General features: G+C 39.9%; 1 protein-coding gene across 1 annotated transcript in view; it reads left to right on the plus strand.

The window, feature by feature from the left end:
- Positions 1-1,929: 1,929 nt before the first annotated feature.
- The window catches only part of CEP85L (centrosomal protein 85 like), a 217,553-nt gene continuing 201,010 nt past the window's right edge, over positions 1,930-18,472 (plus strand). The window contains exon 1 of the mRNA XM_007954193.2: positions 1,930-2,002. Within this exon, the coding sequence (XP_007952384.1) occupies positions 1,930-2,002 (73 nt within the window). The remainder of the gene's footprint in view (positions 2,003-18,472) is intronic.

Consider the following 18,472-nt stretch of genomic DNA (forward strand, 5'->3'; position numbering starts at 1 on the left):
TAGAATAAATTGCTTTAGGAGCCAAGTGGAAGAGAAAATATACTTTAAATGTAGTTTTACTTTAAAAAGTTTTAAGCAGTATTTCCCAATTACAGTATCTTTAAGGAAAAATACAAACATGAGGCCTTTGTTACCAAACTTCCAGAACAGGAAAAAGTGTCATTCTACTCATATTTGTTATCTCTAATCTATCGACCTAGGACTCTGGTAGCCTAGTGCCTAAGGCACTTGACTGCTAACCAGTAGGCTGGTGGTTCAAACCCACCAGTCACTCCTTGGAAGGAAGGTTAGTAGTGATCACTTCCGTAGTGATACTGCCTCGGAAACCCAAGGAGGGGTCACTGTGAGTTGGGTTCCACTCCACCGCACATAACAAGAACAATTCATCCGCCTAGTGCACTGCCCACTACCTACCACTGTGTTGTTGTTAAGAGCCGTAGCATGGATTCATGCATAGTCACCCTAGGTACAACAGAAAAAATACTGCCAGTCCACATCTTCACAATTATTGCTATGTTTGTGACCGTTGCTGCAACCATTGAGTCAATCTATCTAGTTGAGGGCCTTGCTCTTTTCTTGCCGACCTTTACTTTACCAAGCATGATGTGCTTCTCCAGGCACTGGTCCCTCCTGATAACATGACCAAAGTATGTGAGATGAAATCACCTCATCCTCATTTCTAAAGAGCATTCTGGCTGCCCTTCTTCCAAGATAGATTTGTGTGCCACCAATATCCAATGAACCATTTTGTATCTAAATGTCGGAAAGATTATTTTGAGTAGTAGGATTTAAAATTATGGGAGGATGTTGCACCCTTTTGCCCTTCAAGATGCCTGCTCCTGCACTGGAGGTTCAAGTGAAGGGAGGAAGGTGTAGAACTGACCAGACAAAGAAGGAAGGGGAATGTGCATAAAGCGAGGAGGAAGACATCTGCTTTACATGCTAAGGTCCCACTTTGACTTTCTGGCTGTTTTTTCTTTGAAACGCTGGAATGTAATTTCGGCCCCTCTCAGAATTCTTCTCACACAAATTACCTTCCAGTTTTTCCCTCCACCTCTACTTTTCCAGTGTACATCCCTGTGTCATAGGTATTTTGGACACCTTTTCCCTTTCTATTAGAGAGTTCTTTGAGGAAAACGACCTCTTTTTTGTTTTACTACAGTACTTTAAACGGTATCAGTGGTGGATGGTGACGATTTTAATCCCAATCCAATCCCAAATGAGATGGGGAACACTCGCCCCCTCGCGGGTTAACCTCTTTGATTCAGCCAGTGTGAAGAGAAGGCAAGACAACTCCCCCACGTCCTTTTTAAAAGGTTGCACTGAAGGGATGAGGGATTGTCCTAGAGAGGCGAGGAAGACAAAATAAGGCCCCGAGCCAAGTTACCTTCCTCTTCTCATCTCCTTAAGAGAGAAAGTTGCGCCAGGGAGGCCCGGCCCACCCAGCGGTCTCCCGCTAGAGCGCAGCGAGTCCAGTAAGTCTACCTTGACTGGCCCGCAGTCCCCGCCCCGCGCCGCGCACGTTTTATGTAAGAACCCGAGACTCCGCCCCCGCTAGGCTCAGTCTCCGCCCCGGCCCCGGCTCGGGCTCCCGGAGCGAAAGGGGCGGAGAGAAGCCGCAGCTGCAACTTAGCTTAGAGCCTTTGAGCTTGGGCGCAGCCGGGAACCCAGACTCGGTCTACGCGGAGCCGCTGTTTTCCCCGGTGCGGGCCTCAGCCAGCCTGCCCAACCATGGCAGCCGCCGCCGCAACGGCGAATCTGGCCCCTGCGCTCTCCGCCCGCCGCTGAACAGCCGTTAACCAGCCCGCCCGCGCCGCCACGGCCCAGGCTCCGCACAAGTTTCCGCCACCGAAGAACCAGAGAAGAAGGCGGAGGAGGGCGGACGTAGGGAGTCGGGCACCCCCAGCCCACCAAGTCTTCTCACTGGCGATGTGGGGGCGCTTCGTGGCCCCGGAGGCCGGCGGCCGGGACAGCCCCGGCGCAGCCCGCAGCTTCCCAGCGGGTAAGGAACCGGGCAGTCCCCCGGCGGGGGTGGGGGTAGGTTCAGATAGCGGCACCTCGGACCCCGCTGCCAGTCTTCTTTCTCAGGCCTGGCTCCCACCCTGCTACCTCGACTCCGCCGCGCGCCCGCCCGCGGCGTTTCCTCACCGCTTCTCTCCCGCAGCCACACTGCGGCCAGCCGGCTGACATCTGGCAGGCCAGGTCCCCAGCCTGCGGCCCCGCCCGTCCCGCATCCTGACTTCCCGGCCCCCCAGCGGCGCCGCGTCTCGACCTCTCCTCCGGCCGCAGTACCAGAGCCCCCAACTTAATGCTCGCGTGGGCCTCCCCGGGTTAGGCTTTGTTGTCGGTCCTCCTCCCTTCCCTCGTGGGGTTTGTGACCGCATGGGTAACGGGGCTTTCCTGGGGCTCGCCTGGACTGGGACGGGAAGGTCGCGGCGACGGTGCTGCGGCGGCGGGCGCGCCTCGGAGGCGCCCACGGGCGGGCGGGATCTGGTGAGCCCACGGGCGCCCCTGGCTTCGATCCTGCCTGGAGCTGGGTCGGGCACGGAGCCGCTACTTTCGGGAGCGTTTGGGGCGAGAGGAGGCAGATGGTGGTGCCCTAGCTCTAAGTGACCCCCTAGGGGATTTCAGCCCAGACTAGAAACCAGGTCTCTGCCCCGCAGCCACCGGTGTACCCTAGGGCACTGCCTTGCAAGAGCCCATTGACCTTTGAGCAAAGGAAGTGTTAATTCTTTTCCCATTATGGCCCCCTCAAGGAAAATTAGGGGTTTGCAGCGTTCCATGTGTGAGGGGCGCTGTTTGTGTCGGACAGCCATTTCATGCCTGCATGCCTCAAAAGTTGTCTGGAAGCCAGCAATTTAGAATAAATCTTGCCCCAATTTGGGATAAAAAATAAGGCTTAGGTTGTTTTGTGACAGCTTATTGAAAGATGACAGTCATTTTAGGCACTTTACTTTTACTTGAGTTTTGGACCCACTTGAGAAGCTGAAAGTTATATAGACCTTTTATGTAAAATATGCCCATATGGGGGGAAAAAAAGCCCATACGTATATACACAAACCTTGCTTTACAAAGTGTTGGAGCTGGTCTTTGTAGTTTAAGAGACATTTTGTATTCAGTTTCAGGCTATTAATTACAAAACTCATAAAGCAGAGCAGCATGTGGAGAAAGGGTCTTTTTCCCGTAATGGTCTGGTATAAAAAATATATCAGGCATAAACCCAGATTGCTATTGAAATTCCAAATAATGCTACTACATATGATAGCTTAGAAAATTCTGATCTTTTTAGGCATATGTAAATTTTAAAGTTCCAGAATTAGATTTGAAATAATTCTCTTAAATTTAGTCTTGCCATACTTTTAGAAATCATAGAATTTAATGTAGTAGGCTTCAGTTAAAGAAAAAAACACAATTAAGTAGGGAATTATTTTTTCTAAGTGTGTAAGAAGAGACAACATTTTGGAGGTTTCTGATCCTTACTGAATATTCACAAATTGTGCAGTGTAAGTAACTTAAGATACTTCATTATCCCTAGGGGCTAGAGGCAGTAGTTTCAGTTTATCCATATATGTCAGAAGCCATCTGTAATGTCTTTTATAATCAACTCCTAAAGTTTATAATAATAACTTGTTTGGAGGTATAATATCACTTAAGCATTTTACCCTTTTCTCATTGTTTTTGTGAAGAAGAAAACGTTTTTATGGAGTTTAGAAGAGTTAAGTAAATAAAAGACTTTAATGTTATAGTGCAGCCTTTAGCCCTTTGCTATGGCATAGAACATAGTGGAAAAAGAGACTTTGTATAAATATTACTCACGTTTAAAGAATTTGGACAGTATATCTTTACAAAAGCATATGCTGTATTTTAACTTTGATATTGGTAAATCAGGACAAGCCTTTCTAATAAAATTTTTCTGAGCTATATGCTGAAAATAGATTATTTTCACAGTAATAGAGATGTAATTATTCATTATGTTTTTGTATTCTTGAGCAAAGATAAGTATTTTAAATGATTTTTTATTAGGTTTTTAAGATTAGTCCTTAGTTTGAAAACTCAAGTGTGGTTTCTTTAGTCAGTGAGCAGATGGTGAAAGTCAAGATAATGACCCTTGAGTTGATTGATATGGGGATTTTTTTTTTTCCTTTATAAGAATTTGGAGGAAATTTTTCTTTTTGAAATATTGTCCATATATCTGTTGACTAATTTGAGCAATTTTAGAGCTTGTCTGAAAACACAGAGAATTAGTTTTCTGATAAATTCTTATCAGCTAAATTCATATCAGCAATCTTTGATCCTGAGAGTCAGTTGGAAGATAGGGATAAGTAAATCAGTTCTGGTATTAAAATGAATTTATCTCAATGTATGAGTTAGTGCTTAAAAACCTACTGCCATTGAGTCAATTTGTACTCATAGTTGACCTTATAGGACAGGGTAGAACTGCCCCAGAGGGTTTCCAAGCTGCAAATCTTTACGGAAGTAGACTGCTTCATCTTTCCCCCATCCAGTGACTCCTGGGTTCAAACTGCCAACCTTCTGGTTAGACACTGAATGCTTTTACTGCTGCACCACCAGAGCTCCTAATTAATGCTTTGTTGTTGTTGTTGTTATATGCCATTGAGGTCGACTGGACTCATAGCGACCCCTCCTTGGGTTTCCGAGGCAGTATCACTACGGAAGTAGATTGCCCCATCTTCCTTCCGAGGAGTATCTGTCTTAAACCTGGTTTGTTTGTTTATACAAGTGTGTCACTAGACCAAAGGTAAAAAACCAAAAAACCCAAACCCACTACCATGGAATTAATTCTGACTCATAGTGACACTCTAGGACAGAGTAGAGACTAAAGGAAAAGCCAAAGCTAAAGTTGAATCAACTTTCTAATAAATCAGAGTAACTTCCCCCCACCCCCCTCCAGGAAATGGCAGTTTAAAGAAAAAAAAAAAAAGGAATAATGAGCAAATGCGATTTGGAAAATTCTGAACTTTTGGCCTTGATTTTAGGATTTACTTTTGTTCTGACTTTAACCACAGTTACCCATCTTTACAGAGTGACTGTGTTATGAAACAAAATAAAATGAACATTCTTGTCCTTTATTTCCATGTAAAGGTAAAACAAGCCCTTTTATCTGTTGGAAAGCTGATTTTACATAGAACAAGTAGTGTGTCTTTTATGCATTTGATTGAGTACATTTGAGATTTTCCTATTGTTTAAAAAGCATAGTAGTATCAAAATTGGATGAAGGATGAATATAATTCTCTTAAGCTTTTGGAATCTAGTATGATAGACATTTTGACTACTGGTATAATACTACTGTCTTAATACCTGGTTTTGCCAAATTTGTTTATAGAAATCATACTTTACTTGATCAACCTTTTAAAATATTGACATATTTAGCCTTTAAAACATTTTGAGGTAGAATATAATAGCTTTAAAGTGTGCTAAAAATAAAATGTAGAAAACATTTACTTGAGCTGAAGATGCCTAATTTGTTTGTTGCCTCTAGCTTTGAATCTAGTGTTGTCATAAGGTACTTGATGATGTCATAATTATAATGGTAATAACTAGTATGATTACATCAAAGAATATTTATTGTGGTTCCGAATTCGATGGACCTAAAAGAACTGTGGTAATAGTAAAGCATAAACTTTTTATCCTTACCTCAGTTGGACATGTTCTTTCATAAAAGGCCATGATGTTGTTGTTGTTGTTATGTGCCGTCGAGTCAGACCTGACTCATAGCGACCCCTCCTTGGGTTTCCGAGGCAGTATCACTACGGAAGTAGGATTGCCCAATAATAAGTAGGGGTTAGGGATGAATCTCACATTTAGTGATGACTGTTGTGAAAGGAACTTGATAAATAATTGGAATTCAGTAGTTTTTTGGCTTGAATGAAGGTGGTAAATTAATCTGAGGCCAGGAAATAAATTGTGAGTTGATAACCTCTATTGTCATGTTGTAAATATTTATGTATGTTGAAAAAAGTTTTACAGAGCAATGAATGGGTAAAATGTGTGTATGTATACTCTGAGAAGATGAAAACTTGAAAATTGCTAGATAATATTTTCCTGGGTATAGCTTAATTAAACCAAAACCAAACCCACTTCCATCGAGTCAATTCCAACTCATAGTGACTCTATAGGACAAAATAGAACTGCCCTATCGGGTTTCCAAGGCTGTAAATATTTATAGAAGCAGACTGCCTCATTTTCCTGCTGCAGAGTAGGTGATAGGTATGAAATATTGACCTTTTGGTTAGTAGCTGGATGCTTTAACCACTGTATCACCAGAGCTCCTATGCGTAATTAGTTTCTCCAAGTTTTGCATTAAAAATAAAGAATGTGTACATCCAGATAGCTTGAAAAACAGTACCACGATATTAGGTATTATTGCTACATCAAGGATATTTTGCACAGGCAAAGTAATATTCTAAAAGGTAGCATTTGTTGTTATAGGGTCACATATTTTGAAGGGCCTTGGGTGGTACAAATGGTTAAGCACTTGACTGCTAGTTGAAAGAGGTGCCTTGGAGGACGTGAAAGAGATGCCTGGAGATCTGCTTCCTAAAGATTACAGCCTTCAAAACCCTATGGAGCTGTTCTGCTTTGCATACCTGGGGTTGCCATGAGTTGAAGTCAACATGACAGCAATTAATAACAGTACTGGTATTTTAAGAAAGAGTCTCTTTCTCTTTGGAGCAAAGAAAAGTGAAGAAAACAGAAGATTCAAGGGAATAATTAGTCCAGAGTACTAATGGACCACACAACACAGCCTCTACTAATCTGAGACAATAAGAAGTAAATGGTTTCCAGCTTCCACAACTAACCCCTCTATCTGAGATCACAATAGCTGGCACAGAATAGAGTGGGAGAAAAAGTTAGAACAAAATTCAAAATATTAAAAATGACTGGACTTACTGATCTGATAGACACTGGTGGAGCCCCTGAGACTCTGGCCCTTAGATACTCTTTTAACTTGGAACTGAAGCCACTCCTGACATCACCTTTCAGCCTCAGAAAAGACAGGCCTATAAAGTGAACAGTAACACCAAGGAGGAACATGCTCCTCAGAACAGTCAACTATATGAATCCAGAAGGCGAGCATTTGTCCAAAAGCAAAATTTAAAAAGCAGGAAGGGGTAGCAGGAAAATTGGTAAACAGAAATAGTAGTGAAGATGGAAGTGAAGAGAGTGCTAACACACTGCGGGGATTGCAACCAATGTCACAGAACACTCTGTATATAAAGTGCTGAATGGAAAACTAATTTGCTCTGTAAACTTTCAACTAAAAAATAACAAAAATATAGGTAAAAAACCCCAAAACATAGAATGATCACTATAAAAAGAGTATCAAGTTGCTTTTCATACCATTAATTTACTTCTCTTTTTCTTTCTGTTCATCCTTTCAATAAAGTGTGCCTGGTATTGTTTTAGACTCCAGGGATACGTCTTGAACAACAAAAGGAAGGTCCCTGATCTAAGAGAGCTTATATTCTAGTGGGTAGGAGACAGTAAGTAAAGTAGTAACAACATAATTCCACTAGGTTAAGTACTCTAAAGAAAAGGAAACTAAGTGAAGCAATAGAGGATGGCAGAGCTACTTTTGATAGGCTCATCATGGGAGACTTCTCTGATAGGTGATATTGAGTTGAGGTGTGAATGATGAGGAGCCAGATGTCAGGGGAGGAGTGTTCAGGTGGAATGAACAGAAATAGCAAGACTCCACAGTGGAAATGAGTTTGGGGAGTTTGAAAAACTCCAGAAGCCAGTGGATCTGGACTGTAACGTACAAAATGGGAAGAGTTATGAGGTGAGGAACACCAAATAATGTAAGGCATTGTGGGAGTTAAAATTCTGTTCTGTGTGTGAGAGGAAGCTAGCTGTGAGATGGCAGAGCAGATGACCATTCATTCATTCATTCTTTTCAAGTGCCTACTGTGAGGCAGAAATTGTTCTCTATGTGCTGGAAACACAAAACAGACATTCTCTCTCTCTCTCTTTTTTTTTTTTTTTTTTTGGTGTTTATAGATCACTCTTGACTGTTCTATAAAGGAAAAAATTGGGACAAGAGGCAAGAATAGGAGTAGATAAGCCAGTTAATAGGTCATTACAGTAAATAGCTTGAGAGATAATGGCTTGGATTAGAGTAGTTGAGTTGGAGTTTATGAGAAGAGCATGGATTTGGGATATACTTGAGAGATAAAGGATTTGCTGATGGTTTGGTGGTGGCAGGTGAGGGAATAAAGAGTCAAAGATAGCATCTTGGTTTTGGCTTTGGTAATGAATGATTGTGGAAGATTATAATGGAAGGTTAGTGGAGGAATAAGAGTTCTGTTTTGGCCATGTGAAGTTTGAGTTCCTCTTTAGAGGTTTAGGTGAGATACTGTGTAGGAAGTTGGATACAAAGTCTGGAGCTGAGTGGGAGGCCAGAGGTGGAGTTAGAAATTCAATCTACTTGTGTATAAATGGGTTTTAAAGGTCATAGGGTTGGATGACATCACATGGGGAGAGTATATAGGCATACTTTGGAGATATTGCAGGTTTGGTTCCAGACTGCAGCAATGAAGCAAATATCACAAGCAAATCACACATATATTTTGGTTTCCCACCAGCTGTTCCACGGAAGGAAGACGGGGCAATCGATCTACTTCTGTAAAGATTTACAGCCTTGGAAACCCAATGTGGGTCACTATAAGTTGGAAATGACTTGATGGCAGTGTGTTTTTCAGTGCATATAGAAGTTTTGTTTATACTGCCATCTAGGAGCTTTGGTGGCATAGTGCCTAAGGCATTTGACTGCTAACCAGAAGGCTGGTGGTTCAAACCCACCAGCCATTCCTCAGAAGGAAGGTTGGGCAATATACTTCCATAGTGATGCTGCCTTGGAAACCCAAGGAGGGCTCCCTTTGAGTCGTATCCGACTTCATGGCAGTGAGTTTGTTTTTTTTGGTTATACTATCATCTATTAAATGTGCAGAAGCGTTATGAAAAAGTTTGAAACATTGTGAAAATTACCAAAATGTGACACACAGGCTTGAAGTGAGCACATGTTGGAAAATAGGTGCCTATAGACTTGCTAGGAAGGAAGGTTGGGCAATCCTACTTCCGTAGTGATACTGCCTCGGAAACCCAAGGAGGGGTCGCTATGAATCGGGGCTGACTTGACGGCAAACAACAACAACAATAGACTTGCTCCAGGCAGGGTTGCCACAAACGTTTAATTTGTGAAAAATGCATTATCTGTGAAGCTCAATAAAGTGAAACACAGTAAAACAGGGTATGTCTGTAGATAAAAAAGACAGGGGAGGACCAAGCCCTGGAACACTAACATTTCCTTCAATAGTTATATAAGGAGACTGAGAAGGGATAGCCGTTGAGGTCTATCAAGAGAGTATGATGTGCCAGAAGAAAGGAGACTGAAGAAAGGATTGATTACCAAAGTCTCATGCTTCCAAGAGGCCATGGAAATCAGTCAGAAGAGAATGAAGCAATGCCACTGGCCAGGTTCAGTGAGAGACACTTATTAGAGATTCTGTAATCCTTAGCTCACTTTATTGCATAAGGATTGATACATAGGTTCTCAATAAATGTTTGAATTCCCTTCACCTGATCTCAAGCTACGGTGACCAACTGTCCCAGTTTGCCTAGGAGTTCTGTTTGCAAAGGCATTTGACTGCTAACCAGAAGGCTGGAGGTTCGAACTCATTAGCCACTCCTTGGAAGGAAGACTGGGCAATCTACTTCCGTAGAGATACCACCTTGGAAACCCAAGGAGGGGTCGTTACTCGATGGCAGTGAGTTTGTTTTTTTTGGTTTTCTGTTTTCAAACGAGGAAAGTCCTGAACAAACAGTCCTGGCTTACCAAGAACTGAAGGGTTTCTTGGGGTGCCTTACACTGAGTAGTGACTGAGCCTTGACCAGAGGTTTCTGGACTCTGCCCAGTGCATTTAAACTGGTGAAACTGTTTCTTCCCTTCAGAATAGCAGATGTTCTCAGTGAGAGGACAAGATTTTGGTATTTAGTGTCATTTCATGCTCTTATTGACTTCCCTCTGGCCTGAGACTAACCCAGAATAGTGACTCTACTTCTGTTTTATTTATCTTCACTCTTGTGATAGATTGTTTTAGAATGTCTTTACACCGTACCAAACCCAGTGCCATAGAGTGGCACAGGAGAGTGTAGCCTTGCTCATAGGGTTTCTAAGGCTGTAAATATTTATGGAAACAGACTTCCATATCTTTTCCCAAGGAGTGGTTGGTGGCTCCAAATCACAGACTTTTTGATTAGCAGCCAAGCCCTTAACCAGTGCATTACCAGGGCTCCTGAGAAGTGTCTTTGAAAACTTACCAAACTCACTGCCATCAAGTCAATCCCTACTCATCGTTGAGCCCCTTTGGGTTTCTGAGGGGGTAAATCTTTATGGAAGTGGATTGCCCAGTCTTCCTTCCATGGAGTGGCTGGTGGATTTGAACCGCCAACTCTCTGGTTAGCAGTCAAATGCCTTAGGCACAGTGACACCAGAGCTGCTTACAAAGTGTCTTTAGGTAGTGCTAAATTTATTCAAGTTGTTAATAGAATGGCTTTTAAGTTACTTTAGAGAGTGAGGGTGAGATCCGGAGCTTTGTCTTATGCCCTTCTTTACATGGTGGATGTTTAGTAAATAAAACTTGCTTTATTGATGCTACTTTTCAGTACTAAAGCTCAGAGTTATGAAGTGAACTGTAGTTCTTAGTTATTCCTCTAGAAGAGAACGAGATGAATGATTCAGAATACATTTCATGTGCAGTATAAAGTTTCTACCAGGTAGCTACATTGCTTTTGTAGAGGCAGAGATTGCATGTCTATGACCATGAGGTTTAGTAGCGATTGCTTTGCAATTCTCATTTCTAAAGCTTTTCTGAAGCTTCCTCATTGATACGAGTTTTCTGTCTCATTTTAGTAATAATACGCTGCGAAGTTTGAATAAAAATTAAGTGCCTTAATTTTGGGGACAGAAAAATTGCAGATACTGATTTTCTGAAAGCTTAATTTTGAAGTATTTTAAGACTACAATTTTGTTTTAGTTTAGGCATTTTAATGTATTGCATATAGTCCTTATGCTGCTAAGAATCAGAAAAATGAAGGCTAATTGAGGAATAATTAGCTTACTCTGCTTCACTTAGAAGTTAATGGCCGTATAAATAAAAGCAGCATTTATTAGGTTTAACACCTTCTTTAAAAAAGTTAGGAAGATTTATTTTGATTGGGATGTTTATTTTCTCTTGGGTGAGAAATTTATTTTGGCATAATTGGCTGTCATGCAGAATATTGCCTCTGTTAGGTGATGTTAAGAAATAGTTGTATTCCGAGACAAAGGCATACCTTTCTGTAATAACACTTGGATACTCCCTGACATTTGTGGTCTAATTAGCTTTGACTGTATTTCATTTTTCCAGTTTGTGAACAGCATGAAGGGCCTGTGGAAAAGACTAAGTTATATATGTGGACCTCATTCCAAATAACTGCCAAAATACTTTTTTGAGTGTAGCATATCATGGAACCAGAAGATTTGACCTATCATCACACTGAAATCAACAGACATGTAATTTCTTCATAGAAAGAGATAGTCTTATTTATGTTGTTTACTGTCCTGACCTTCTTGATTTCCTTGTTTTGTGTACTAAGTGCTTGGCCAATATTTATTAGTTTGAACTTATACTTTTGCTGTGAAAGGCAAACTATTTATTTATCATCTGGTCATTGTTTCCAGTTGAGGCCATTTTAATCCAAGACTGTATCAACCTAGTTTAAAGTAAAGCCCTTTTATGTTAAAATTAAAAATAAGGAAATCCAGAATCATATCTGAAGAATCTATTCTTTGACCTTTCTTGTATGTGTTTTAACTATTTATAGTAATGAATGAATTTCCACATACTATTTAGAAAGATAAGAACATTAGCTATTGATTGCTTAAAATTTGATGTAAATCCTTAAATGCAAGAAAACAGATTGAGCTGGATTTTAATGGTGTTATCTGTTGTCTAGTTAGTGTGCTTAGGTGAACAAATATGCTTACTAAATTGATGGTGCTAACCTTATTTTAACCGCTAACCTTATTTTAATTGAATGAAACCATTTTCTCAGAACTTGTAATGCAATCTTATTTTTTTTCATGATTCTTTCTCTAGTCTAGACTCTCACCTCTGGTTAGCCCTGACATTTCATGTCTAATCTGATCATTGGATCTCTTTGCCTTGGAGCAGTATAGCCTCTGAACACGCCTCCTCATTTTGTTACCTGTTGTTTGATTTTTTTCTTGATATATTATAATCAAGCCTTCATAAAAGGGCAAATGTTTAGCAAATGTTTTTGAGAATGTGGAGAACCAATGGATTGCATAGTTGTGGAACATACACAACTATTAGTGAAAATTTTTTTTGCCAAATGCTTCCATTATATGTATATAATTTTTATCATATTTTATCAATTATAGGATGTACTTAGAAGTTAATGGCCACATAAATAAAAGCAGCATTTATTAGGTTTAACAGCTTCTTTTAAAAAGTTAGGAAGATTTATTTTGATTGGGATGTTTATTTTGTTACCTGTTTTTAGAAATCTTTTAACATCTCATGTCTGAATATGTCATCATACAATTTATGGTATAATAACTTAATTGGTGGGAGCTCTGGAGGCATTGTGCCTAAGGCACTTGATTGCTAATCAGAAGGCTGGTGGTTCAAACCCACCAGTCACTTCTCGGAAGGAAGATTGGTTAATCTACTTGCGTAGTAATACCGCCTTGGAAACCCAAGGAAGGGTCGCTATGAGTCGGGTCTGACTCAATGGCATATAACAACACAACAACAACTTAATTGGCACCCATTTTTAGTAGTATATTAAAAATGGTATCGTAGTTATGTAGGGCTGCCATAACAAAAATACCACAAGTGGGTAGCTTTAAAGAATAGGAATATATTGTATATGAGTTTCAGAGACTAGGAGTCCAAATTCAGGACATGAGCAGAGCCATACTCTTTCTGTGCTAGGAGAAGATTCCTTGTCTCTTAAGTTTCTCACAGCCCAGGTTTTCTTTTTTTGAATTTGTGTAATTATTATTTTTGAAACATTTATTGGGGTGAAAATATGCTTAGAAAACATATGCAATCTCAACAGTTTCTGCAGCCTTCAGTATGGATTACACCTCAACATAAAGAAAACAAAAATCCTCACAAGTGGACCAATAAGCAGTTATCACAATAAATGGAGAAAAGATTAAAGTTGTCAGGGATTTATTTCACTTGGATCCACAATCAGTGCTCACAGAAACAATAGTCAAGAAATCAGAAGATGGACTACACTGGGCAAATCTGCTGCAAAAGACCTCTTTAAAGTGTTAAAGAGCAAAGATGTCACTTTGAAGACTAAGGTACCCATGCCCCATGCCCTGGCAATCTACTTCCGTAGTGACACTGCCTCGGAAATTAATGTATAATTGGTTAACATGGATTTACATTATCAGTAGTGTAACCATTCTCACTATGCTTTTCCAAAATATTCTACAAACGTTAACCTAACCTCACTGCTCCCTAAGCAGAAACTCCTCCTTACCCCCCTTCTTCCCATCCCTGGTAAGCACTACTAATACTTGATTTTTGTATATTTGCCTGTTTCATATAAGTGAGATCATACAATATTTGGCCTTTTAAGACTGACTTATTTTAGTTAGAATGATGATTGTAAGTTTCATCCATGTTGTGGCATGCATCAGGACTTCATTTCTTTGTGACTGAGTGGTAGTTCATTGTGTGTTTATGTGGTTGTTATCAGGTGCTGTTGAGTAGGCTCTGACTCATAGGAACCCTTGTATACAACAGAATGAAACTGCCTGGTCCTGCCCCATCATCACATTTTTGCTGTGTTTGAGCCCAGTGTTGCAGCCAGTGTATCAGTCCATTTTGTTGAGGGTCTTCTCCTTTTTTTTTTACTGACCCTTTAATTTACAAGCCTGATATCCTTCTCCAGGAACTGGTCCCTTCTGATGATGTGAACATAGTGCAAGAGAGATGATTCTTGCTTTGAAGGAGCATTCTGGCTGTAGTTCTTCCAAGACAAATTTGTTTGTTTGTCTGGCAGTCCTTATATTTTCAGTATTTGCGAAACACCACAATTCAAAAGCATCATCTCTTCTTTGTTCTTCGTTTTTCATTGTGATAGTTGTTTGTCAACTTGGCTGGGCCTGATTGAGTGGCTGGGCAGCTGGTAGTAGTTATTCCCCATGATGAGACTGGCAATCAACACCATGGTGGGATCTACCACAAGCAGCTGAGTAGTTGCTTTAGGGATGTGATCTTCCCATATGTAAGAAGTAGCTTTGGGAATGGGCTCTAGCTTATGGCATCCTTGAACCCTGCATGTAGCCATGTTGTTGTTCAGCAGCCTACTATGCTCTGCTGAACTCAGGACTTTCAGTGGACTTGAATTAATGGCCTGCCGTGTGGTTTGGTAACATCGAGACTGTGCCTTTTTACCTGTCAACCTTGGAGCTTCTCAGTCTCAGCAGCCAGCAGCTGTCTTGAGTGTAGGAAAGCCTCTAGCTCTGGTGGGCCGGGAGCAGGAGGTGGAGCTGAAGCCCAAGGTCGAGGGGCTTTCACTCAGCCCCTAGAGCCTAGCACTTTGAACTCGGACTTAAAGCCTCCAAAATTATAAGAGAATAAACTTCTGTTGGTTCAAGCCATCCCGTTTGTGGTATATTCCTGTCAGAGTGGCACTAGGTAACCAGGACATTCATTGTCCAGATTTAACTTGCATATGTTGTTGGGTTTCTGAGGTGGTATCACTACTGAAATAGATTGCTAGTGCATGGGGCATGTGTACCTTAGTCTTCAAAGTGACACCTTTGCTCTTTAACACTTTAAAGAGGTCTATTGCAGCAGATTTGCCCAGTGTAGTCCATCTTCTGATTTCTTGACTCCTGTTTCTGTGAGCACTGATTGTGGATCCGAGTGAAATAAATCCCTGACAACTTTAATCTTTTCTCCATTTATTGTGATAATCGCTTATTGGTCCACTCATGAGGATTTTTGTTTTCTTTATGTTGAGGTGTAATCCATACTGAAGGCTGTAGTCTTTGATCTTCATTAGTAAATGCTTCAAGCCATCTTTACTTTCAGCAAGCAAGTTGTGTCATCTGTATATCACAGATTGTTAATGAGTCTTCCTCCAATCCTGATGCTATGTTCTTCTTCATATAGTCCAGTTTTTCAGATTATTTGCTTAGCATAAAGATTGCATATGTATAGTCAAAGGATACAACCCTGATGTACACTTCTCCTGATTTTAAACCACGTAATCCCCCTTTTTCTGTTCAAACAATTGGCTCTTGCTCTATATACAGGCTCCTCATGAGTACAATTAAGTGTTCTGGAATTCCCATTCTTCTCAATGTTATCCATAATTTGTTATGATCCATGTAGTCATGCATATATACCACATTTCATTTATCCTTTTATCTGTTGATGGACATTTCAGTTGTTTCAGTCTTTCGGCTTTTGTGAAAAGTGCAGCAGTGAAAATTGGTTTATGGATTTTTGTTTGTGCCCCTGCGATCACTTCTGAGGACACCCTAGGATCAAAATTCCTGGGTCATATGGTAGTTCTTTGTATGTTCGACTTTTTAAGGAGCTGAAAAACTGTTTGTCACATTTCCTAACCATTTTACATTCCCACTAGCAATGAATGAGGGTTCCATAGCCTTGCCAATACATCTAGTGGTGTGGTGCCTAAGGCATTTAACTGCTACCCAGAAGGCTAGTGGTTCAAACCCACCAGCCACTCCTTGGAAGGAAGTTTGGGCAATCTACTTCCATAGAGATACCGCCTCAGAAACCCAAGGAGAGGTCACTATGAGTCGACTTGACTCCATGGCAGTGAGTTTGGTTTTTAGTAGCTAATGACATTGAACATCTTTTCATGTGCTTGCTAGCTATTTGAATATCCTTTGTTGAAGAGTCTGTTCAAGTCCTCTGCCCATTTTTTGATTGAATTATTTGTGATGTCATTAACATAACAAAAGAAAAACTATTTCCAAATAGGGTCACATTTACAGGTTAGGATCTCAATATGTCTTTTCGGGGAAGACAATTCAATGTGTAACTGTGACGTATCTTATAATGGAGAATATAGTGGATTCTAAGAAATACAGTGTTTATAAGTTATATATATATGTGTGTGTGTGTGTGTGTGTATGCTTCTTTATTAATGAGTGTAACTGTATACAAAAGTAGAAATTTAAGAAATGATGAATAAGCAGTATTTTCACAATTTATAATATTAATGATTAAACTTCTTGCTCAGATTATTCTTTGAGAAACTATGATAGAATCTACATCATTTTTGCAATCTTGATTTAACGTTTTGTGATACAGCAGTTCTGAGGACTGGTTGTAACTTTGTTAGAAATTATTTTTTTTAACGACTGTCATGCTCTCACATAGAGGTCATTTCAAATAGAAGCTCAGCTTGGCTATGCTTATAAAATCATAATACTCATTTTCAATCCCATCAAAACTTATATTAAAGGTGTTTGTTTTCATTTGCCTTGTAAAGTTCCATTTTGGTTAATCTTAGTGGTTTGTTCCTAGAAATTAATTTGATGTTGATGAATGTGTGTGGATATAGATATATTTTGTTTTGTTTACAGACAGGTTCAAAATCTAGTAGAATTTCTGGTGTAGAAAATTTTTAAACAGGTTACAATTATTTTTCCAACATTTAAAGTATGCAGATAAAGGTTGATAATGTGAGTTGTGATTACTCCCAATATGCCCTCTCCATATTTGGAATTTCTTTTGAAAGCATTATCTTTACTTTTAAGGAGATTGAGTACATGCTTTACTTTTGCCAACAGAAATGCTAGGTGACAGACTATGTCAGCTCCAGTTTGATTGTCGTTTCTTTTTCTTGCAAAATAAATGATGAAGAGTGCACATGAAAGTCATCAGCTTGGCCATTTTATTGTGTTTGTTTATACTTATATTTTCAGTATCATCTTCAATATGAAGTTTCTTACAGTAATATTTTTAAGCCACTGTTCTGTTTTGTGAAGGGTAGTTTAAATAAAAGTGCATAATTTATAAATCTTCTTAAATAGGCACAAACAATATATTTCAATACACAGAAATCAAAAGAATGAGTGAAATTGTCACTGCCAGTTCCTCTCAATAATTGAATTCCCTTCTCTTCTCTCAGTTTACTTTGTATGCCATAGGTAACACGATGCTCTGACAAACCAAGTAAAGGCATCATTATCTTTTCCTAAAGATAAAGCTAAATAAAAACAAAAGTTCTTATTTTTTTTTTTCCTGGCAGCTTTCAGTGGACTTGTGTACTCCCTATCATGTCTATACCCACTTTGAGGTAATCGAGGTAGAAATTATTGTGGTAAAATAATATATAACATAAAATTAGCCATTTTAACTATTTTTAAATGTATAATTCACTGGCATTAATTATAGTCACAGTGTTGTGCAGTCATCTCCACTGTCTATTGTCAAAACATTTCATAATCCCAAACAGAAACTCTCTACTCACTAAGCACTAACTCCCCATTCTACCCCCTGGTAACCTCTAATGTACTTTTGTCTCTAGGAATTTGCCCATTCTAGATATTTCTTATAAATGGTGTCATACAATATTTGGCCTTTTGTATCTGACTTGTTTTACTTAGTATAATATTTCTAAGGGTAATGTATGTTGTAACATACATCAAAATATCATTCCCTTTCTATGGTTGAATAGTATTTGTGATAGTTTAGGTTGTGCGTCAACTTAGTTGGACCATGATTCTGAGTGGTTTAAGCAATTGTGATGTGGTTATTCCCATGATGAGATTGGATGTATATGCTTTGAGCAGCCAATCTGTTGAAAGGGAATTTCCCTAGCAGGCGTGGCCTGCTTCCCATGCATGTATGGACATTCTGGGAAAATGAGTGACTATGTGTATCTGGATCCTGTTGTACTGCCTACAACTGTCTGTGAGCGAATAATTTACCATTCTGCCTGGTGATCTTGGATTTGTCATCAGCTGGAGTCAACAGCTGATATACCAAAAAAAAAAAAAACAAAAAAAACACCCAACAAAAAAATCCCAAACGCACTGCCATCGAGTCAGTTCGACTCATAGCAACCCCTCACTGCCAGCCAACCTTGAGCTCATCAGCACCTGCAACTGTGTGAGTTGAGAAGAGCCTCTAGTTTGACGTTTGATTCAGGAACTTGGGATATGCCAGCTTTTATAACTATGTGAGGCATTTTCCTAAAATAAGTTTTTTTCTCTCTCTCTCTGTAAGCTTTACTGGTTTTGCTTCTCTAGAGAATCTAGCCTAACACAGTATTGCATTATATGAATATGTGACATTCTGTTTTCCATTCATCTGTTGATGAACATTTGTGTTATTCTAACTTTTGACTATTGTGAATAATGCTGCGATGAACATTG

Source organism: Orycteropus afer, unplaced genomic scaffold (assembly GCF_000298275.1).
Source record: "Orycteropus afer afer isolate SDZICR_OR568_19922 unplaced genomic scaffold, OryAfe1.0 scaffold00441, whole genome shotgun sequence".
Lineage (NCBI taxonomy): Eukaryota > Metazoa > Chordata > Mammalia > Tubulidentata > Orycteropodidae > Orycteropus > Orycteropus afer.